Below are 25,839 nucleotides of genomic sequence, written 5' to 3' on the forward strand. Positions count from 1 at the left end.
TCGAAAAAAATTCGACGGCTGGATTCAGATTGCAGGGGTTTCAAGTCATCAGTTCAAACACACAATAATGATTAATTACATAAAATTTTCACGTTAAGGGAGTCAGTTTTACAATACTCATATGATTTTACTCTAAACTAAACCGTTGAAACAGATCTACTTTAGAAATGCTATGTTTTTATGAACATTTTATAAATTATAAATTAAATTTATTATAAAATAAAGCTGTTAAAAAAAGAATTATAATTTATTTTCCATACATTCATTTTTTGAACGTGATTTTATACTAATTTAATTCAAAAATTTATAATTTTTGTGTAAACAGGGGCGGATAGAGTAAGAAGCTATGGGATCAATTGACCCCTTGTATTTTTTATTTTTTGAAATCATATATAATTTTCTATATAATACTATAAAATTGATCAGTACAAAAATTTTATATGATTAATTTACATTTAAATTTAACCCTCATTCTTTGGACATCTGACTCGGCCCTAATATAAATACATAACTCGATAAAACCTATTTAAATTGATCGTTTAAAATCATTTTAATAGATTTGAAACTAAATTCCTCAAGAATTCTTTATGATTTCAAAAATATCTTAGATCTACTCGTTTGTAATTCTGACGCATGCTACATGCACAATTTAAATTGGAATTTAACAGGGAGAGAGCCCAACAGCTTTCATGGATGCATAATTGGTTGACGACGTGGGGATAGCAAAAGCAAATATGTAAAATGAACTACATGTATGCATTTAATATTTGAGGAGGGATCTACTTGTAATGTTTTTGGTGACGTCATATTATACTTTATATTTTTTAAGTTTTCAAAGTTCCAACAGTCGATACAAATTATTCAACATGATAGATATATTAAAATATGCTTGCAGATCAAATTTTATATTTTTTATATTTTTTTTCTATTTATTAAGTATTTTATAAAATCGTTGTTTTTAGACCATTAAATTTTTGTACCCATCTTAATAAATAGTAAAAATAAATAAAAAAAATGTAAAATTTGATCTGCAAGCACATTTTAATATATCTATCATGTTGAACAATTTGGATTGACTGTTTGGACTTTGAAAATATAGAGTATAATCCGCTGTCACTAAAAAACGGTGTAAGTGGATCCCTCCTCTTAATATTTATAAAATTAATTATTACTTAAATTAGAAAATAAAATTGTAAATGTGTTTATTATTTGTAAAATAATTTTGAGCGAATTTGAAAATATTAGGTTTCTATCAAACAATTTAAGTTTTTTTTTAGAGTAGAGGATTAAATAAAATTTCAAATAGATTCGATCTGATACACATCCTCCATCCGAATAATTAAAAACATGTCAACTATTTTTAATTTTAATTTAAATAATATTATTTATTGAATAAATAAAACCATTTCAAAAGTTGAACAAGAAACAACATTATGCTATCCGTTTGTCACATGCCAGCTATGTATCCGTTTGTCACATGTTCAGCCCACATTTATAAATTTCGTTGAGATTTTTTTTTTTAATTTCAGTAAGGATTTTCACAAATAATGTATTAAATCGGATAAAATTTTACTGTTAATGACAGGCACTGAAAATGCTTATATATAGATCAAATGGATCTACTAAATTATTGATTTTATGCGAATAACGAAGTTGTAAATTTTTTTATTATTAATAATTGTCATCAAATATACTTGCAAATATATTTTAATAGATAACGTCTACAAAGGATTTTCCAAACTATTATTAAATCTCTAGCAAACACTTTCTGATATATACTTGTCCATAAAGCAAACTTCTAATTTCAATTCATTATTAAAAAAAAACACAACATCAAGAAATATAGTTAATATAGACTAGAGCTTTTAATTTGAAACATTTCATTGCGCGCGAAGAGGACTCCGTAATTTATCATTACAATTTTGCACTATTTATGGAGACTAGAGTTAGTGTAACTTTTCTCTATACAAATTATTAGATTTAGAATTTTTTTAGAAGAAAAAACTCAAATTATTTTTTGTTCTTCTTGAACAAAAAATTAGTACATAACAAAAATTAGACTTACTAAGTATCAGTAATATGGACACTTATACAATAGGAACATATTTAAAGACTATATATGGCGAGGCCTCAGTGAAAATTATCTTTAAAATAAAATAGTAAATAAAAACACAATTCAATCAATACCCATGTTTCGTTATTATACTTTTTTTTTATACCAAGAGAATAATATAATATATAATAGGGAAAATTTCTGGTGTATCCATTCAAACTTTCAAAATAGCCAATTTACCCATGAATATCTCATAATAGCCAATATCCCCATATAAATTAAATTTTCTTTCTTTTATCCTCTTTCTTTTATTTTATCTTTTATTTAATTATTTTGAAAATTACATTGACCAAATTACCCTTCTATTAAAATAAAGATCAATTAAATATTTAATCTTTTCATCAATCAAACTAGTTTACTGCATCCCATCTCTCTCCCCTCGATCCCACTCTACTCCCTTCTTCTTTGTTGGAGCGGTACCTCACCTGATAGCACCATAGTTCTCTAGATCTCCTTCTAATATTCTCATCCTTGGCAAGCGAGTTCACAAAGACCGGGATCTGTTTCCTTTCTTCTCTATTCTCTGCTCCCAATTGGCACACCTCGTCAGAGCTTCCTCATTTCTCTTTGCTATCACTTCTCTTGGAACTTTCTTAACAAATAAGTTCTGAATTGACAGTTCCAAATTCGTTTAAATCATGAGCCTTGTCTATAACAATCTTACCTGCATTACAAAAATCCATTATCACAATATTAATTGAAGTACGGCATTGATTAAAGAATCTAATTGAACCAACAACAACTGTTCATTTTACTGATTGAATGAAAAAGTTTATGGTTGTCTAATAGAATCAAGTGCAACAATGTAGTGATTCTTCTCATAATTAAATGAAATAACTCTTGCCAAGTTCTTTTAGACACCAAGGTAGATAGTTGTGGGAGAGAGAGATATCCTAAGCAGATGGCTTTATGAATCACCAAGAGAAATTGAAAAATGGGTGTAGATGTGGGATGTAGGATGTGCCAGCAATTATCCAATAAATCGGCTCCACATCTCATATTTCTATGGCCTGATGCTACTTCAGTTTGGTGTGAAAATGCGATCAAGATTGGATATAATATAGATTGATGGTACTGGCCTCGACAATATTGATAATGTTTGGCTCAAATTTAGGCAAATAATGGCAAGTCTATGAGGGAAACGCCGTTACAAGGAATGGAGCTCCTTATTCCTATGTGCTTGCTGGCATATATGGTAGAGAAGGAAGTTTATGGCTCAAATACTGTAACACTGGCATGAGATGGTTGATGGGAGATAACCTTAGACCTGATCCTGATTAGAAATCACAGAATTAGCCGATTCGGGTTAATTTGCCAGGTAGTGGATCTTACTGGTAAACTGATTCGGTACCGAACTGACACAATGTGAACTGAACGAACTGGTTGGTGTTTCAAAATTTCAGTTCGGATAGAGTATGGTAACTTGACGTTATAATTCTCAAGTAGGTTTGTGTATATGTGTGTCCCTTTGTGTTGGTTAAATTTCGACAGTCCAACTGAATTTGTTAGCAGGAATTATACAATTAAATTTTTTAATTTGAATTTGTTTGTGTTAAAATTTTTAGAGGAATTAACTATCTTTCATTACAACTAGAGGTATGTAAAAATTAGGGAAAATTTCCTTTGTGCCAATTGGGAACTGAGGAAGCTGAGGAAGCTCTGACGAGGTGTGCCAATTGGGAGCAAAAGAATAGAGAAGAAAGGAAACAAATCCGGTCTTTGTGAACTCTCTTGCCAGGGATGAGAATATTAGAAGGAGATCTAGAGAACTACGGTGCTATCAGGTGAGGTACCGCTCCAACAGAGAAGAAGAGAGAGATGGGATGCAGTAAACTAGTTTGATTGATGAAAAGATTAAATATTTAATTGATCTTTATTTTAATAGGAGGGTAAATTGGTCAATGTAATTTTCAAAATAATTAAATAAAAGATAAAATAAAAGAAAGGGGATAAAAGAAAGAAAATTTAATTTATATGAGGATATTGGCTATTATGAGATATTCATGGGAAAATTGGCTATTTTGAAAGTTTGAATGGGTACACCAGAAATTTTCCCTATATAATATAAGGCTGAAATCGGCCTAATTTTTATTTAATTACTTAATTAAAAAAACATAATAATAATAATAATAATAATAATAATAATAATAATAATAATAATAATAATAATAATAATAATAAAAAATTAAATGAGCAAATTTAAGACATATTATTTAACGTTCGGATACGGATATAGATACATATAGATATGGATACTTTTAAATGCCAATTCAGATAATTTAATTTTTCACATTTGCGAATATCCGCAAAGCTATTAGTAGAAATTAATGTGTAGTCGCTACCCTCCGACGATTCGTTTTGTTTTATTCCTTCTCTTACGCTACCCTCTGATGATTCATGATTCTACTGCACAAGGCATTAATTAATTGTATTCACTGTGTCCTCCTAAATTACACCATGTACATCAAAATCCCAAACACCTAAAGCCTGACACTTAGAACCCACAATTCTCCGATTTTTTTATTTATATCCAAAAAATAAATAAATTTTTTAAAAAATATCTAAATCCCGATTGAAATTCGAAAACTATCCAAACTAGTTATCCAATAACCGGAAATATCCATTCTTTCCGGTCCTCCAATTCCCGGAATTTGAGAATTAGACCTGTTAATGATTAACTAGAAAGAGGGGAATTTCCGGTTGTTGGTTAACCGGTTTATGTGTCCGGTTAATGGTGCACTGGATTTGTGGATTTTGCATTTTTTTTAACAAAAATTTCTAATTTTTTATATTAAAATATTAGAAATGTTGAGTATATTTCTTTGAAAATAGATGAAATATAATATAATTTGATTTACTAGAAAGACTGCAACAAATAACCTAGATCAATATTTTTCAGGCCGGATTTTTTGCGGCTGTAAGAAAAATTAATATATTTCTTTATGTGTTATTGGAAAAAAAAATTAAAATATTTAGATTCTGAGTTATTGATCACGGTGCAAAAGTCACTTCTAGATAATTCAGAAAATATTGTAATCATTCTAGTACATTTAATTTATAAGAAGTTGTATCTATTAAATAACTTTTTTTCGTTTAATGGTGCACCGGATTTGTGGATTTTGAGAATTCTTTTTAATATATTTAATATATTTCTAGTACATTTAATTTATAAAAAAATGTATCTATTTTGAGAATTCTTTTTGAAAAACAATCATTAAATAAATTAAAGTTTTTTTTTTCAAAAATAGATATAACTTTTTATAAATTAAATGTACTAGAAGGATCGCAATATTTTGTGGATTACCTAGAAGTGACTTTTGAACCGGAATCAATAACTCAGAATCTAAACATTTTTATTTTTTCCAATAACACATAAAGAAATATATTAATTTTTCTTACATCCGCGAAAAATCCGACCTGAAAAATATTGATCCGGGTTATTTGTTGCAGTCTTTCTAGTAAATCAAATTATATTGTATTTCATCTATTTTTAAAGAAATATACTCAACATTTATAATATTTTAATACAAAAAATTAGAAATTTCTGTTTTAAAAAAATGCAAAATCCACAAATCCAGTGCACCATTAACCGGACACATAAACCGGTTAACCAACAACCGAAAATTCCCCTCTTTCCGGTTAACCATTAACCGGTCTAATTCTCAAATTCCGGGAATTGGAGGACCGGAAAGAATGGATATTTCCGGTTATTGGATAACTGGTTTGGGTAGTTTTTGAATTTCAATTGGGATTTGGATATTTTTTAAAATTTTATTTATTTTTTGGATATAAATAAAAAAATCGGCACAATTCTACTGCACAAGGCATTAATTATGATCGAGCCACCTAATTTGCAGTTGGTTAATTTGTTTGAGTAAAATTTGCAGTTGGTTTTGTTTGGACATGATCGGGTGGTTAATTGTCTTGTCTACCGCAAGTCCCTGACTAAGAAGAAATTAAGAGAAGTAGACATATATATATATAGAGAGTTAGGCTGGGGTGCTATGGATAGCATAGTGGCTTCTATGCTACGGCTCAATATTCGAGTTTTCAAAATCCAAACGGTTGATCCGAACCGTTCATCTTATTCTCCATATTAATATCTGCTTGGAGACCAAATTTTACATTTTTCTGAATTGTTTTACTATTTATTAAATATTTTACAAAATTGTTGATCCAACGGTGGCTGCACAAAACAGTAAAACCGTTGGATTAGCGATTTTCAAAGTGGCTTAATAAATAGTAAAAAAATTCAGAAAATTATAAAATTTGGTCTCCAAGCAGATATTAATATGGAGAATAAGATGAACGGTTCGGATCGACCGTTTGGATTTTGAAAACTCGAATATTGAGCCGTAGCATAGAGGCCACTATGCTATCCATAGCACCCCAGCCTAACTCTCTCTATATATATATATGCAGTTGATATATCTCTATATATATATATATATGTAATATTTTTGTACGTATTAGCATATTTGGAGAACTAAGTCCAAGAGATAGCTCATCATGATCTTATGTGTATGTATTTGGTGGGCCAATTGGATGCATGCTACTTTTAATGCATGTACGTAGTCCCTAGCTAATTTTATATATATATGTACCCAGATTCCTTAAATTCTCTTCTGGGGCATTAATTGTGCAGGTTGAGCTGAAGGTGTATATATATATATATATATATCTGGATCGACTTGTGTCAGATAAAAACTGCACAAGAGCATGCAACGAACCGTTATTAATTTAATTTCAAGAAGATTGACCTATATATATCTATCACATTCACATTCACATGTTGTGCTATATATTTTGAGTTTGACATATGATATGGTGCTACCGTACGTGTTGTCTGCATTCTGTCTTAATCTGGTATTGGTTTGAGTCAGTTTGATCACATCTGAGCTTAATTGGGAGCTCATTTTTTTACTTGAGATTTCTTTCTTACCTGTCGTATATTATATATACATACCACCAGACAAATTAAAGAATTTGAATATATGAGAGCACAAATCAAATCCATCATCTCTTTATATGTATATTTATATTTATATTTATGCTAGCTAGGTTTTGCAATTGAAAAGCAAAGCTATCATTAAAACAGAGTTGGAGAATATATTTTTCGGCCTTATAAAATGCATTAATTATTTGTATTAGGATCTATCGAGAAAAATGCCTTAAACAGAGTTGGAGAATATATTTTTCGTCAATCTCATAGAGAAGTTGGCTATAATATATATCCGCGTATTGGAGTACCTTAATTATCGATTGGATTAATATTCGGAAAAAAATGGATATTTTATTGACGGATGATCCAATGAATAATAATTTTCATATTATGTTCGAATTGGTCATAAACTTTACAAATTAACCTGATCCTAATTAACTAGGATTACACATAAGCTCTGTAAGCCCTTGTCTTCTAGACTGATCAATGATCATTACCTGCGCTAGCTGGACTCTTCCTTCCTCGTGCTTCAATCCCAAATTTACGGATGGTAAACATTTCTCGCTCTAAGAAGCGAAGCCGAACAAATAAAAAAATAAAAAAAGAGTGAAGATGCTGTAAAATATATATATTTTTTTTTATTGAAGATGCTGTAAAATATTACAAGAGAGATTGGAATATCTATGTTTTGTCATTGCTTTTAATATGCTCGATCTATATATTAATATATGTGATTGTGATGTCAATCAGGCCTGTCCCGTCTATCTATCGAGAAGCAAGTTTTGCTTGATAGGATCGATATGGTAATACCGTACCATATTCTTGATTTTGCTTGCTTAATTCATTGAATAACTGATATATCTTGAATGATATATTATTTGAGAAAATATATAGTTGCATATTTTGAATTCACACTTTTATGATCTGCATCACATGTCATAATTAACAATTGAGTTTAATTTGTTGAAATTAATTAACCAGGTTGTGTAAAAATTACTTGAATTAATTGTTTTTAACTTTTATTTTATTTTATTTTAATTAATTGTTGTATTGCATGATTTTTATTTTTGCTAGGTAAAATAGATTTTACAAATCTTCAAGCTGCAATTAAATACCTCACTGTCACTAGGAGATATTTACGGTGTCTCACCCGTTTACCATATTATATTATTTTAATTTATGAATAAATAAAAAAAAATCTGTAGGTTGAGTGTAATTTAAACCCCATGATTCCATATATTGTGCACTGGTAAAATGAAACAATGGTTCTGTATACATTCCAAAAACTCAAATGAGTTTCTAAATAACTATATATTGACTAATTTTTAAAAATTAAACTTTCTAAAGTTTTTAATTCTTACCACTATTGGAAAAAATAGAATCAGGATCGGTTATATACGCATATTAGTATCGGTTCACAACCGATCCTGATCAGGGCGATACAGATACCAAACAAATCTGTATCGGTTTTATAACCGATCCTAATAGTTACTATCTGGATCGGTTGTACTGTAGAACCGATCCAGATGTATATTTTAAATTAGATTTTTTTAAAAATTCAGAAAACAATTATCAGGATCGGTTGTACTGTAGAACCGATCCAGATGTATATTTTAAATTAGATTTTTTTTTAAATTCAGAAAATAATTATCAGGATCGGTTCTTACGTAAGAACCGATCCAGATAGTTGTTTTGCCTTTTTTTGTAAAAAATTCTATCTGTATCGGTTTCTAAGATAAGAACCGATCCTGATGCTTTATTGAATTTTAAAAAAATATTTTTAATTAAATGGCCAGCTTCCATATTTATTTAGCGGGCCAAAATGCTAATTTATCACAAATCCTAAATTATCAATAAAACACATCCTAATTTAATTATCAATAAAACACATCCTAAATTAATTATATATCAAACACATCCTAACTTATTACAAGAAATTCATGTTCATATATGCATGCAAATTCGGATAAAACACCCTAAATTGTTGTACTTCTTCTCGGCTTTATTTCTTTCAGCAAAATTTGGACCCACATTTGGCGAAAGTCGGCCAAGCGTTGTACCGTATATTTAGCGGGAATATCCTGCATTTTTAGAATTTAGAAGAGCATATATATACAATTAAATTGTGTATTTTATTATATTTGAAGCAACAATGCTTATTTTTGAAAAATTTATAAATGCATATATACCTTTAATTGTGGAAAAACATCGAGGAATTCCTTTATTATGTCTTGCATGAGCAACATGGTATAATATGCACATTCCCAGCCAGCTGGTTGTTGTGGGCACTATATAACAAGTTTCAAAAAAATAAAATATTTGTATTACGAGCATACAAATAGTTTATATGTATATTCACAAATGTGTGCATCTAGGTCATTATAATCATATCGCAATAGAAACTATTACCTTGCAATCGTTACGAACCGTTAAAGAAGTACCCATTTCCTTCATGAAGACGCTGTTGAAATATGAAAACATTGAACAATCAGTACTTACGAGACATATTTAAAATGATAATATAATAATAAAATCATTAGTATTATAAACAAACGTAAAATTTAGGAAGGCACTTACTCCTCGATAGCAGCAGTGATCATTAGAATTCTTTTACACTTCTTATCGGAATCGTACACGTACAATGCACGTTCTCTTGGCATAAGCACGGCACATTCTTTTATAAATTAACCAATGTTTTTGCTTGTTATTTTTACATAACATTTATAATTTAATTATAACACGTATAATTAATTATAACCATCTTACTATTGATCATAACCAATTTATAATCAATCACAATAAGATTCTCCAAGTAGCTCCTATATGGTGTGACCCAATATGATCTGTGTTATGTTGGTAAACAGAGTTAAAACTGTTTTAACTTCTATAATCATAAGCGGCATCTGGCAACACATCATGACCATCCAATTACACAGATGATGATGTACAGTACAATATCACGATCCAGTAAACAATTTACTTGTGTCTGTTCTTCTGTCTCATAGCTATCAGATTAGTTTCAAGGTAGATGTGTGTCATCCTTGCTAACTGAATCTTTTCTTGATCTTGAGCAGATTATCAAATATAATTACTCTTGTAATTATACTGCTAGCAGATAATCTTACTCTATCAAGGGGCCCAGTGATGCTATAGCTCGTATAGAGATACGAGGGACAAATAGTATTCTTGGTAAACTATCACTTCATCAGCTAAGTTATACATATGGAAATGCTACCGTTATGACTGTTTTTTACGGACAGTGTTAGATAACACTCACACATACATATTTCTCAGTGGGAACGATAAATACCTCATACTGTAGAACCTGACACTGAATGAAAACATTAATGACACGAACACAATTCTATTTAATGTTTCATTCGGGGTCTGTCAAATACCATGTTCCTAAAACATGTATCTATGTGATTAAAATGACATCTCGTGTCAGGTGGTTTGTAAAACTTAACCATCTTTTAATCCACATACTAACCTTATCGCGGTAATTAGTGCCTGCTAATTACCATGGTCAGTGACTTTTTAAGAGTATATATCATCTATATTATGGAGTTTCACAATTTCAGTCATGAACTCGAAATGATCCATAAATTCAATAATACTCAAGGCAACAAAATGATATATAAATAAACATTCAATTCATGAACAAAGCTTTATGATAATTTATCGTATTATTGACTTCTAGATTATTACAAACTAATAGTATTCGGGGGAACTAATAAGGAGAAATGCTGCAGAAATTTTCTTAAATACTAAAACACGACTAACACGTGGTCACATCCTAATTGAGACAAAGTATTCAAAGAGCAGTCCCAAAACGGTGACTATTCAAAATTAATCCCTAATAGATTAATTTTGAACAGGTATCATGACCTAAAGGCATTAATCATTCGGTTGTGACTCATAAGACAATACTCTAGCTACATACTTAATACAAATCTATTTAGTCTAGCTATCAAAATACACATTCATGCACAAAACTAATTAAACCTGAGTTTTATGTTTTACTTACAACTTTTTTAGATGCCGTACCGAGTGAGATGAAAATCGCTGCACCAAATCTCTCAATAATAGCCAAACTACAAAATTAAACCATCGAAACCTAATTAAGGGATGTATATATATATAACATATATATGATGCATATATGTTAGCTAGGGTACTAGGGTTTAGGGTTTAGGGTTTAGATGGGTATATATGAAAAGCTCATATATAGCATGCACATGCAAATATAATTATATCAAAAGCTCATTTATCCCACAATTAATTTGCTAATCTCCACATATATACCCAAGCTTGAAATAGAAAATGTATAAAAACCTAAAAGAGAGATTTAGGGTTTATAAAATGAGCCGAATTAATGGTGCTCCATCTAACATCAAACTTGAGAAAAAAGATGATCGATCAATTAATGAACATGAGAAAATAAGGGAGATAGCTGATTAATGCCCAGTAAGATAGCTGCTGCGCTAAGTAATGGAGGCGAGGTCTGAGGATGAAAGAAAGGCGATTCTGTGATGAATCGGACTTAGAAATGCCTTTAAATGAACTATCAAGATCGGTTCCTAGCGTAGAACCGATCCTGATACTATCAAAATCGGTTCCTAGTTTAGAATCGATCCTAATACTTAATAATTAGGATCGGTTCTTAGTGTAGAACCGATTTTGATAGTATCAGGATCGGTTCTAAGTTAGGAACCGATCTCGATAGTGCATGACCTGTGATTTTATTAGTTTTTAGTATCGGTTTTAGTGTTAAAACCGATCCAGATAGGTATTAGTATCGGTTGGTTAGTACAGCCGATCCAGATAGACCGATCCTGATTCTAGTTTTTCCACTAGTGCACATCTCTAAAATTAATTTTAGAGTATCTATGAAGCCACGTTAGCAACAAATTAAAAAAAAATTGAGCAAATTAGTTGATCAGTATGAAGTTCATAAATAATTATGAAATTTTACCGTATAGTTTCTAAATAAAAAACTCTCTCATATTTTTGAAACTAGATTAAAAACTATCACATCAAATTATAAACTCTTTTAATAATAATAGGGATGTAGATGCTCTAATGAAATTTTTTGGCGATCAAAACTCTGCGGCTGTAATTGCTGTGTGTATAGCGTGTTAAATATGGTGAACGAAAGAGAAAATATAAAGATAACGCGACTCATATAATTAAATGAGAAATTAAATTAAATGGCATTTGACGACTGACATCAGCGATTTTTAGTAATTCTCTATATTCGTCTAAATGATAATCCTGTAGCGGGTCAAGATATGCAATTTATTAGGATATATCAGCGTATTGCACAGATGAATGCACCGGAATCGACGCGAAAATACAAAAAGAATGTAAGGAGACATGGCCACATGGGCACTTGAGAATTCGTATCCTCTGAGATATCTCATATTTTGCGTGACTTTTTGGAAAATCTCAGCCGTTGTAATACGTTATGCACGAATCTCAAAGCTCAAATAATACTGGACCCCTACGTGAGAATAGGCATTGGACACGTCGGTCACGCAAAATAAGAGATATATCAGAGAATACGCACTCGGCACTTGACCGGGTCCGGTTCCCATAAAGTAACTAAAATTTGAGTTTGGATCCCGATCAGTTCGAGATAGAATTCCGGAACTATTTTTCTATCCAAATCGACAGCCCAAATTTCTCTCTTGTATATCCGCTGTATACGCGTTGCTTTCGTACTAACTTATATATAAAGTGTATAGCGATATTTAACGCAATAGTTTGCGGAACAAACAATTGTGTGGAACCGGACTCTGACGCTAGGAGCCTTGGACTGCCTTTTTCTGATATTCATATTCGCTGGCACTTGTAAAGTATAAATTCTCAATTGAATTTCTTTCCTCTCCATTTCTATATTTATGGAGACATCCATTTTATCTTTTGTTTCTATTTTCTAATTTATTTTTTAACAATTTAAATTTTGTTAATTGATTTTTGTATCTTAAAGTTTATAATTTAATTATATGATAATTATTCGTTTTGTATCTGTATTCGTAGATTATTCGCTCCGTATTTGTATCTGTATCCGTTTAAGGCAAATTTGGCTTTAAATTTTGATATCTATTTACTATCCGTATCCGTATCCACTCATTGAAAGGCAGATACGGATATGGTTTTACCATTATCTGCTTTGAATCCGCTCCATTTTCACCCCTAGTTAGAAGTCAAGTTATCTAACACACTTTCAAACCCTTGTATATATTACAGAGAATTTCTCTATTTTGTAAATTTTGAACCATAACCTTTCACATAAAAGTCATGTATCTTTGTCATTAAATCAAAAAAAAGTTCTAATTTACTTCTTAAATTATCTAAATTTAAATCTCCATAACATAACGCCGTTAATTTTGATATTACTCTTGTAATCTTGTTACGAGAGTTGTTCCAAAGCTATTAGCTTTCAACCAAACAACCTCACCCATAAAAAGGTATATGTGGGTTGTCACCGTGAATAAAATTGACAGAAATGATTTATGGTGATAATGTTAATAATAGACTATTAAATTAATTTAAGGAAGCGACTAATTGTACCCAGTGAGTTGTACTCAGTTTTTACTCAAAAAACTATCATTTGATTTGCGCGAATACTGTAAAACTCCATATTTCATACTATAAACTTAAATAACAAATCATATATAATACATTATTCAAAATTCTAAGAACCAACGGCTCTTACAAGTGGTCCCGAGTGCTAATTGTTTGCAACTTGCATAACTTCATTAAACAAAAGTCTATTTCTATCATAAGTTCCATAAAACATCACACAATTAATATAATATCAAATAAAACATTTCTTAGATCTCTGTCTAAATAAATTATTATTTATTTTCTATTTAATTTTATTAAGTCAAAAAAATCAAAATAATATAATATCCTTTTTCTTTTGGACGGTAAATAAACTGCACACAATTATGACGACAAAATCATGTAATTACAATTAATATTTATTTTTCATATTATAGTAAGAGAAAGAAATTGCAATATGTATAGTTGATGTGTGAAAAAAAGTATACTACCCATTCAATTTAGAGTTCTACACTGAGACTAGGGCTTCAAACGAATCAAACCGAATCGAACTTACTCTAGTTTGAGTTTTAATTTGAATAAGATTCAAATCGAACTGGTTTGATTTGTTTTAGAACAAACTAATTTCGAATCAAATTAATTGCAAACTACAAATTTTCCGAATCGAAGTCAATCAAATTACGAACTACAATTTTTTTTGATAGCCCTAGCTATACCACTAGTTTATGCATTAGTTTTCTTCTAGCGGAACATAATTCACACGATTTCCTTTTACCTTTTACGGAGTCACACTGATGAATTATGAGTCAGCTTAAGGTCTCTTATCTTTTACGCTACTAGATTGATTAAAATCACGACATGGATCTAGTCAAATCGAACTTATTCAATTATTAATTTGTTACGCTGTTGAATTTTTTTTTCCTATTATAAGTTATCATTATATTAATAATTTTGAGCTCTGATATAAGTTTGGTTCCTGCATTATTAAAAAATTGATGGTTGTATCCATTAGTTGCATTATTTGAGATTTGAACCTAAATAGTTTGTGTCAGTTTTGAACGAATTATATCTAGTTTAAGTTTTTTTTGAATAAAATTCGAACCGAACTTATTTCATTTGTTTCAGAACAAACTAATTTCGAATCAAATTAATTGCAAACTTTTTTTAATCAAACTCAAATCGAATTACAAACTACGACTAATTGAGACTAATATTTTTTTGATGTTAATATGTCAGTTTAGACAATACACTTTTATCATCATGAGATTTCCTCGATATCTACACTAGCTTTGACATCGCAATTTCCTCTCCAGTAATATTCACTATAGCTAGGATTGTGAATGCAAGAAATAAATAAATTATATCATAAAGAAATCTTACACACAACCGGACAGCAAGTTATTTAACAATATTGTTGCTTTATTTGATATTGATTGCCGATTGAAACCAATTCGAGACTTATTAGATAATAATCTTTTCGCAGAAGGATTAAGTTAAGAACTGATAAATCTACTAACAATTGCTTCCATTCCATGATTTCATCCCAATTCTTGGTTCGGACCCTCTACTTTATTGAACAAATTTCAGAAAAAAAAATATATATGTCATAGTCATTTATATTGCTTTTATCAAATGCAACCACAATTTCGTCTTTTGGTATCTTAATTGATTTCGTGCCAACCTAACAACAAAAATTAATATGTATCGCTCACAAAATTTTTTTAAATATATTTTGCTAGTTCATTAGTCAATAAATACTTGTAGCTAGTATGGTTCTTTATATGCTTATTTATGTTTAGTTTTTTAATTAATTCAAGACATGTAGATCTTTGCAATTGTTTTTTAATTAATTCAAGACATGTAGATCTTTGCAATTGTTTCGACCGATTATTTTCACTACAACATAAAATAAATCAAAAGTTCAAATATAAGATCAGATTGTTTTAAAAAAAAGTTCAAATATAAGTAGTTTACTTTACAAATAGAGGGATATTATTATGTTGTTATATGTTTGTTTTTGACTTATTTCTAAAATAAAATCACATGACAGTTTTTGCCAGGTTCTCACAAAAAAATATTGTCTTATAAAATATCAATACCATCTTTTCAAAAAAAAAAATTTCAGTAATGTGTTTTCTTTGAAGTTCCACAGTTTTCATTCATCACCTTTTTGCATGCTTAGCTAGCAACAGACTATGTCAGTGCCTAGCTAGCAGTAGACTAGTAGTTTTTTTTTTTAACACGCTTATGTACTTCTTGAATTTTATCTATTTGAGAAATAACTTTCTAATATTTGAAATTTTAAAAATATATATGACAAATGGGATGTGCCGAAATTGCACCTCAACCTTTTCTTCTTCTCAGTTTAATTTCTAATTAAGAAACATACTCTAATAATTCAACTTATTATATATAACTCAAACGTTTCTGGACAACTTGCTAAAAATATATATATAATTCAAGAGGAGAGTTAAAAGTCTATTTCCATCCTTGTAGTCGCTTTTCGAAGGATTTTTTACCTTTGGTAGAGAAATTTATCGCATAAGTTACTGCCCTTACCTTATCAAACTTTGGTTATCATGCAAGAGAGTCCATGTTTAGAAAAGTTTCATAATACTTACAGCTAATATTGAATTTTCTATAATGGTAAGTGATTTTTGTGGTCATTTTTTGATCTTTATTTGATTAATGTGTAGTAGGTTCTTCAGTTTCAGTACAAATTTAATTAATTTTATTTTTATCTTAATTTATTTGATAAATTTTATCTTTTCTATAATGAGTTATCGCAACTAATCATACTTGAACAAGGAAAATCTCTGAAAGAGACTCTTCGTGAGGTACAAAATTTAATTCTATTAAGTATATATATCTACAATCTTGAATGGCTTACTATATACTGTAGAATGAACAAATGCTTAATTTGTTTAGAGATTGTGCATCATTGATAGATTGTCACTTAATCAATGAGAGAAAGAGTTAATAGTGGTAAGTAGAAATCGATTTGGTAAAAAATGGTGTCTTTTGTTCAGGCCCACATGTATATATATGTATATTAACTCAAGAGAGAAGGTAAAACAGGACTTGGTGTGTTTCCTTTCCTTTCCTTTCCTTTTCTATCAAAGCACAGAGAGAATATGTATGATCATGTGATGTTTTCTTTTTGCATTTTTTTCATGTAGCCTCTTTTTATTGATGGTAATATTCCCTGCTCAATATAATCCATAAATACAATAATTAAGAGTAGTTGAATAAATTACAACAAAAATAATAAAGAAGTGATGACAATCGAAATAAAGTCTTGCAACCATCCAAAGTAACATGAACATATGGGATATGATGACAATCAAAAAGTGTAAATAAATATTACAACAAATTAAAGATGTATGAGATTTTACCTTATACGCACAGATAATAACAAAAAGGGAGAGGAAAAAAAATTAATTCAAGTTGTAATAGCCAGCAGCCTACCACAAAACTGGGCCTATGATAAATATGTATTATGGGCCGAATATAGCCCATATGGAACTCCAGGTTGATTATATATGAGTCTCCATTAAATAGCTAGTCAATTTGTTTTCTTCTTTTCAAGTTTAATTTAGAGTGAAAACTGAGAATTAAGGCATTGAGGCTGCACTGGAAAATGATTGTGAAAACATATATAAATTAATGATCTTTTCATCTGATGTATTGGGATGTAAGGTCAACTAATATATATATATATAGAGAGAGAGAGAGAGAGAGAGAGAGAGAGAGATGGGCTATGGTGCATTGGACCATAAATCTAAAATTCAAAATCCAAATGACCGATCCAAACCGTTCATCTTGTTCTCCATATTAATATGTGCTTGGAGACCAAATTTTACATTTTTCTGAATTTTTTTACTATTTATTAAGTATTTTACAAAATTATTGATCCAACGGTGACTGCTGATTTTACTGTTTTGTTAAGATATATATATCTGTACAGGTCAACTATTTTACCGAAAGACCCTATATATGATGTCCGACGTAAAGTTCAAAGCTAGGTTGAAATATTTTAATAGCTAGTGATTGGATATAATATTAAACAACTAATTAACTGAATTAAGTAATTAACACATTATATATTAAAAAAATAACAACAAAATTCTAAAATTTAAAAGTCCGTAATATGAATATATAATATATTATTGTATATTTAAATTGAACTATCTAAAGTTTCAAAGTACTATCCGGTTATGATGTAAAAAAATATGGTCAGTTTTATTTAGTACGATCGTTGACATCTTTCAAAAATATGATTTGGCTTCTATAGTCAACACCTTGAATCATTCCGAGACCGATCTCATGATTAAGAGGTGAAAATTTGTTGCAAGCAATTCAAGCATAATGCTTCCTATGCATACATAAATGGAGCTTCAAACATAATGGTTTGTGACGTTCACTATTTAACAAAGAATTAAGTTTACCATTTTACAAAGAATTTTTTATTTTCAATTAACTTGGGGTTATTTTTCAAACTTAATTCAGAGAGAAATATTTATGGAAGAAAAAGTTAAAAAATTGAATATAAGATAATTGTTATAAACTTATTATTTATTTAAGTAAAAGACTAACATTTTAATATTCATAAAAGGACCGGTTGCTGATAGAAGTGTATTCAGTCATGAGAGCTGTTCTCCAAAGAGCGAAAAAAGAGGAGCAACAACCGATACTTTGGGTGATTTCAAAACCTTAGCCGTTGCTATTGTTGTTTCTTCTTTTTCACTCCTCTTTTTTCCTCTAATTCATTTTTCTCACTCTTCTAGATCTCATCTCTCACATAGCTCCTCCCCTCTCTCTCAGCTCTACTTTCTTGAGTGGAGAGAATGAGAAAGAGGGGAGGGACCGGAGCCGAGTGGAGCCGATCGGAGCCGAAAGAGCGGTATCGTCGGAGCTCGAAATATTGAATCTCTACGTCATCACGATTGGAGCGCGTGTGAGTAGTTCCGGACGTCGGAGCGCGACAGTGGTCGAAAGAGCGGATCCGATCGTAGAGAGTAATAGAGTTTAAAGTAATAGAGTAATTACGAGTATATGTAAGTAAGATTAGAATATTAGAGTAATTTTGAGTAATTTTGTGAATTTTGTGAGAATAGAATATTACATTTTGTATTGGAGAGTTATTTGACTTGTTGTAAGTTCGTTTTTCTTATCAATGAAATTGTTAGCAGACACTTAAAGCCGCTAACATTTAAAAAAAATATATTCATAAAAGATATCTCAAAAGAATTTCGAACATAAAATCTCCCATACAAAGAGTATTTGCCATGACCATCAGACTAAAGGTTGGTTTTAAATTTGTACATAATATTTCATGCAATATTTTCCAAAATATCTAAAGTAACATTATAAACTAAGATATGTGTATTAATATAATAGCACGATAAGTCGTACATAAATTCTATAGATAAATACACAACTGTTTTATCACTTTAACAGTCGCTTTTATCTTGTAAAAATAACTCTTTTGAAACTGATATATAGTGCTGAAATCATATTCATATTCACATTTTTATTGACAGAATACATGGACCAATAGGATAAAAAAAGTGTTAATATTCAAATAATTTGTATCTGACATGGAATTATAATGAATAGTTAATTTGGTACATATTACTCAAATTTGCATGCATTGGTTTTATGAAACTTACCATTATTTTAAATTTTGATGCATGCATTGGTTTTATTGAATAATTTGGTCATTTCAACAAGTTACTATTGAAGTGTATTCAGTCATGGCTTGTTCAAATTTTTAATAGCTATGAGAATAACAATTCTTATATTAATTTGGAACAACTATTATGTTTATAACTAGATACTGTTAACATAAGCATGTTAATAAAACCAATGCATGCATCAAAATTTAAAATAATGGTAAGTTTCATAAAGCCGTGACTGAATACACTTCAATAGTAACTTGGTCAATAAAGCCAATGATGGTCATTTCAATAACTTGGTCAATAATTTTATTCAATAATGGTAAGTTTCATAAAGCCATGTCAATATTCAATTTTTTTTTTCGCTCTTTGGAGGACAGCTCTCATTACTGAATACACTTCTATCAGCAATTGGTCATTTTATGAATATTAAAATGTTAGTCTTTTACTTAAATAAATAATAAGTTTATAACAATTATCTTATATTCAATTTTAAACATTTCAATAGTAACTTGGTCACAATCATTGAATAATTTACTGGTAGAAATCTGTTGATATTCCGAATTGGATCATTTAAATATCCTTATTTTATTAAGAAGATATAAAATAATTTTGTATATACCTGTATTATTTTTGCAAAAATAAAAAAGCGGATACAAATAATAATTGTTCTCTCAAACTGAACTGAGTTAACATGTCTTTATGATGATTAATTTGTCCAAATGGTATCCAGAGTAGCACCGCATTGAGAACAAATTAATCATCATAACGAGTTTAGTTTCTTTAAATACGTCGTACCTTGTATCAATTGGATAGTAATATGTGCCACTCTGTTCTGAGTAGTACCTACCTGCTAACTAAATTGCATGCTAGCATGAGAAGTATATTCCACCGAATGGCTTCTTTTTCATTGAAAAACCTTGATAATTAATTTCGTTATTTTGAAATAAAACCACACTTCTAATTATTATTTTTTTCTTCTCTTGAAGCTGAAAGATGGAATGAATTCAACATGGATTGGTTGATGCCAACTGACAAGAGCAACTCTGATGACTTCAGAAGTAGAAGGGAAAGGCATCCTTCTTCTAGGGTTGCATTAAGTTAAATTTCCTTCTCTTATCCAATCTGTTTTTTGAAATACATTGATAGTGACTGTCAATGGGAATATGTTGTGGAGTTATTTTATGCTAGAAGAATAATAGTTAGTATCATCAAGGTGGAATATCTATTGCTGAAAATGTTCATATTAGCAACTCATGTGACCTTTTCTTACTACGTACCTAAACTAAACAGTTTGTAACTATAGTTGTACGGTAAAGCAGCTGCCATTAATGTTGGGACCTTTTTATGAAAAAAAATGTCCAACACAATTAATTTTCAGCTTCATAATTTTGATGCTCAACAACTGTTGAGATCTTAATGTAGCACCCACTCTAATCCTAGTTTATAATCTCTCTCTTTCTCATTTCCTCAATCAAAATTAATTCACTTTTTGTATACCTCACAATATTTGCTCAATTTGGGGAAGAACCATCCATCAACCCAATAAGAACCATGTCACACGACCAACCAAAAGTACAATTACATCAAAAATGAAATAAGATTTTCAAACTATGAGGATCAAATGCAAATGAAATCAATCATATAAAATTTCCATATGCTGAGAATAATGATCAACTTTATATGCCCTATGAAATATTATTCTAAATTATATAAAAAATCATATATAATTTTTTTTAATTGAGGTCAATTAATTCCAATTAATTATGCATGCCTCGGCCCGAAAACACACATTCATATTTTAAGATAACCTAATGTTAGCGTTATAATTTTCTGAAGCCCCGGGAATGTTATTTTCTATAACAAAAATTGTCATGCTTCAACTAAATCAAATATAAATTAAAATATTACGTGAAAATAAATAAGATTCTAATTATTCTCATAACTCAATTAATGTTCATAAATCCTTGACGCGCACAAACATATGACAAATTAGATTGACTATAATATGTAAATTTGTCTTTAATTTAAATATGAGGTGTTGATTAAATTATGCATGTTTTTTTTTAGGGGAAATTGTGAGAATGCCACTCCAAAACTTTGAAATTGGGAGAATGCCACTCCAAACTTGGAAATTGAGAAAATGCCATCCCAAACTTCATTAATTTGTGAAAATGCCATTTATACGTTATTATTCTTTTTAATGACTCAAATACCCTTAAATCAAAAATCCAAAAACACGAACCCTAGCCTCCTTCGCCTGTGACACGCTCTCGATCCCATTCTCCTTTTTTCCCCGCACAGGCGAAGACAACTAACAATCTCTCCACCGTTTTCTATTTTTCTTCCTTTCATCTGACGTGGCCTCCAGGGAGAAGGAGAAGGCGGCAATGTGAACAGAGTTTTCTCAAAAAAATAAGCAATAGAAGGGCAACGGAATCTCAATAGAAGGTAATACTGTATTACTTCCTAGGAAGACAAATAATCCGAAATATTCAAATATTATTCCAGTACCATAATGCAAATTAAAAGCATTTTTTTAATAATTTCTTGTCAAAGTAGCAATCTGTTCAATCAGTCCTCTTTAGCAATTTGTTTATTCCAGAACCAAGGCTTGTTACGGTGCCAATAATAATTTAGGCAAATTATTAGATTCTTTGATTTAGGCAAATTATTACAATGTGCTACCTTTTAATTCGTAATCTGGGTAGCACATTTCAGAATTGCATAATTGCAACAAGAATATGGAGTAGATGAAAGGAACTTCTGAGACAAGAATTATAAGTCATTTTTAATCATTTTTCCCTTTGTCCTTCAAATTTCAGAATTGCGACAAGAAAGGAACTTCTGAGTCAAAGTTATCAAGAGAACATGAATTAGATGACATGGACTGTAACACTTTTCCATGCACTCCATGCCAGCCAACACCATCTGTTGCACCTGTTAATCAGAGCCAAGTGGAGAGCTCTCAGGGGTGTAACACTTCATCCCAACCAATACCATCTAATGCACTTAGTAGTCAGGGAGGGGCATCTCATACCAGTCAGATTGCAGGGCAACCTGATCAATTTGACGATCCTGATCCTGATCCTAATGAATATGTGGGTGTTAATGATGAAGATATTTATTGCGACGGTGATGAGGCTGTACATGAGGAGCACATTGGTCCAGATTCTATTTTGGAGGATGAGGAGGCAACTATAGATGATGCCGTTGACAGTGAACGGGTCATTGCATTTGACCCTGAAAGTGCTAAAATAGCGGTTGGTGAATTATTTCCCAATGTACACGCCTTTAAGAAGTCGTTGAGGCATTTTGCAATTAAAAATGAGTTTGAAGTTTGCACGGTGAAGTCGGACAAGACCAGGTTCATAGGAAAATGCAAAGATCCTAGTTGTCCTTGGAGAATTCATGCTTCTAGACTCCAAGATAACCAAACCTTCAAGGTATGCAACAATTACTTACAACAATTACACTACTGTATTACTTGCAACAATTACCTTCAAGGAAGACTTACTGTATTACTTGCAAAAAAAAAAAAGTTTATTTCCTATATTACTTGCAAAAAAAAAAGTTTATTTCCTATATTACTTGCCACAATTACAGTACTCTGGGTGTTTCCAAATTTTCAGCATTCTCTGTTTTTTTTTTTTTTTTTACAAAATTGATAGGAGCTACCTTTGCTTATTCTCTGTTTATTCTAATATAGCATATTATTTTTGCTATAAGACCCATTTGCAATTTATACATCTCCTATTCGCTGACAAGTTTCATGTTTGTAATTACAGGTGAAGGTATTACCACATAATCATTCTTGCCCATCCACTACCATGATTGACGGAAAAATGGCTTCTAGTTCTTGGGTATCAGATAGAGTGGGAGATTGGTTAAGAAAGAATCCCTCGGTTGGAGCCAAGGAAGTAAAGAATAAGTTAGAAGACGAGTTTCATATCAAGGTGTCTTATGACAAGGCTTGGTTGGGAAGGAAAGCTGCTCTTGAGCAGATCCACGGGTCGTGGGAGGAAAGCTTTCAATTGATGTACAATTTTAAGGGTGAGTTGGAGAAAAGATGCCCTGGGAGTATTGTGGAGATAGATTGCAAAAGGGTTGGCAATAAGATGGTGTTTAGCAAGATATTTGTGGCTCTGAAACCATGTATCGATGGGTTTCTACATGAATGTAGACCATATTTGGGTGTTGATTCAACTCATTTGACGGGCAAGTATAAGGGTCAGTTAGCGGCTGCTGCAGGTGTTGATGGGCACAACTGGTTGTACCCAGTTGCATATGGAGTTTTTGACTTGGAAACAACCGAAAATTGGGGATGGTTCATGGCTCAGCTGAAAAGGGCAATTGGAACTCCACCGGGTTTAGCAATATCTTCAGATGCAGGAAAGGGACTTGAAAGTGCAATTGCAAGCGTATTCCCCGAGTCTGAGCATAGGGAATGCATGAGACATTTGATGTCAAACTTCAAAAAGAAGTTCCATGGTGATATCTTTGATACTCACATGTGGCCCGCAGCAAAGGCCTACACCATAGAGAAGAGTGAATACCACTTGAGCATGATTAATGAAGCAGCACCAGCAGCTATTGAATTTCTCGGGAAGAATCACAAGCACCTTTGGTGTAGGAGTAAGTTCTCTAAGCTAACAAAGTGTGAGTATGTGAATAATAACATATCAGAGAGTTTTAATAGTTGGATCAAAGAGTATAAGGGTTTACATATCGTTGATCTCGTTGATCAGATTAGGCAATTGATAATGGTAACATTTGACAAAAGGAGAACAATAGGGAGTAAAATTGAAGGTGTTATTCTTCCAAATGTCATCGAACAATTGAATGCAAAGAGTAGGAACATAGGTAAGGTCAAAATCAGTCGAGGTGGTAATAACTGTGCGGAGGTGAGTGGAATGGACTCGGAAGGCAAGCCATGGAGGCATGCAGTGGAATTGGATAGACGAGAGTGTACATGTAGAGAATGGCAACTTACTGGCAAGCCATGCATACATGCCATTGCATTCATTTGCACACTTAGAGGAGCATGTATGGGAGATTATGTGCACGAGTATTTCTCAATTGCTAAATTCAGAGTTGCATACGAAGGTGTGATCAGACCTATGACTGACAAGTCACTATGGGTAAATGTTGATCCTGGATTCAAAGTGAAGCCACCTCCAATGAAAAGACCACCCGGTAGGCCTAGAAAGGAGAGGATTCGTGGTTGTTTGGAGTTGAGGACAAAAAGACAAAGATGTAAGAGATGCAAGCAATTTGGCCATCAAGAAAGAACATGCAAAGCTGGTATTTCCGAGGTTCCTGAGGATGCTCCAAATAAGAGGTGCACGAATGTAGTTCTGAATTTGAATAAACTAATTATCTATAAATGATGTTGATATATATGAATATGAACATGACATAAAATGGGTATTTCTATTTGCAGGACAAGAAGATCAAGCAATGCTTAGCGGAAAATGGGTATTTCTGAGAAGACTGTTTTGGAGGTTTCTGAGTAGGCTGTTTTGTCGGGTTTTGCACGATTGTAATATTTGGCAAGATTGTAATATTTGGCAAAATTGTAATATTTGGGGGTCATTTTGCAAGATTGAATGGTTGTTTGCTAAGTATTGTTCCTATGATTTGAATCGATATTTATGAACCAATTCATAAGAAATTATTTGTCAGGAATTTCATGCAAATAGCAATTACTTCTTTGGTGCTATCTTTCCATTGTTTGTCTATTGAATGGATGAGAGAATAAAGCACGTTTTTCTTTCATGGAAGGCAAAGGGGGACCTCTCTGGAAGCAACTGACTTTTCGTTTTTATTGATCAATTTTGTAACTGTCGTTTGTTTCTGTCTTTAGATAAGTTCTGGTTGCTTATAATCTCATATAGCAACAGTTCTACTTGAAATAATTATACACCCTTTTCATTGCAAATCAACACAATTTATAATGCATAAATAAGTAAGAGCACAAAGAAGAAAAATACTATACTAATCATAATCAAACCATAACTTGCAAGCATCTACCCCATAATAATAATCTTACCAATTCATAAGAAAAATACTAATCATAATCAAGTCATAATTAACTGTGGACTTTGACATACATAATCAACTATTCGTAAATACAATTCTACACTACTTGCATATAATTACAATCAAAGTACTAATCATCACAACAACAATTACAATAAGAATGAATATTATCTTCTTCGCTAATGCAATAATTTGGGAGTTTTGTTTCTTCAATTTTCTAATCTCATTATCAAATGGAGCGACAACTCCGGCATGCTCGGGATCAGTTCGCATGCCCACAACTCCAATGCCACGAAGATATGCCTCGTAGTCCTCTTCCCACATCCAGAACCTGCACAAAAATGTCTTCTGCAAAATAAAAAGCACTCAATAATTTAGAATAGCACTCATAATAACACTCAATAAATATAGATCAGTAATTAGTACCAACTAAAACTGAACAGCAGCAAAATTCAGATTTTAGTCATCCAAGGATGCGATTTTTGACCAAACTA

General features: G+C 31.1%; 1 protein-coding gene across 1 annotated transcript; it reads left to right on the forward strand.

Moving 5' to 3' along the window:
- The first annotated feature begins 22,214 nt into the window (after positions 1-22,214).
- On the forward strand, positions 22,215-24,791 carry LOC144565027 (uncharacterized). Its single transcript, XM_078314635.1, has 3 exons — positions 22,215-22,749; positions 23,092-24,654; positions 24,747-24,791. The coding sequence occupies exons 2-3, from the start codon at positions 23,134-23,136 to the stop codon at positions 24,789-24,791; spliced, it is 1,566 nt and encodes a 521-aa protein (XP_078170761.1). The 5' UTR covers positions 22,215-22,749; positions 23,092-23,133.
- The last annotated feature ends 1,048 nt before the right edge of the window (positions 24,792-25,839 follow it).

Source organism: Carex rostrata, chromosome 14 (genome assembly GCF_964058835.1).
Source record: "Carex rostrata chromosome 14, lpCarRost1.2, whole genome shotgun sequence".
NCBI classification, from domain to species: domain Eukaryota; kingdom Viridiplantae; phylum Streptophyta; class Magnoliopsida; order Poales; family Cyperaceae; genus Carex; species Carex rostrata.

Bases quoted from the DNA above. Each gene is read 5' to 3' on its own strand.
- LOC144565027 (XM_078314635.1), top strand. From the start codon at position 23,134: ATGATTGACGGAAAAATGGCTTCTAGTTCTTGGGTATCAGATAGAGTG. The intron at 24,655-24,746 runs GTAGTTCTGAAT...TTCTATTTGCAG, and splicing joins CAAATAAGAGGTGCACGAAT to GACAAGAAGATCAAGCAATG.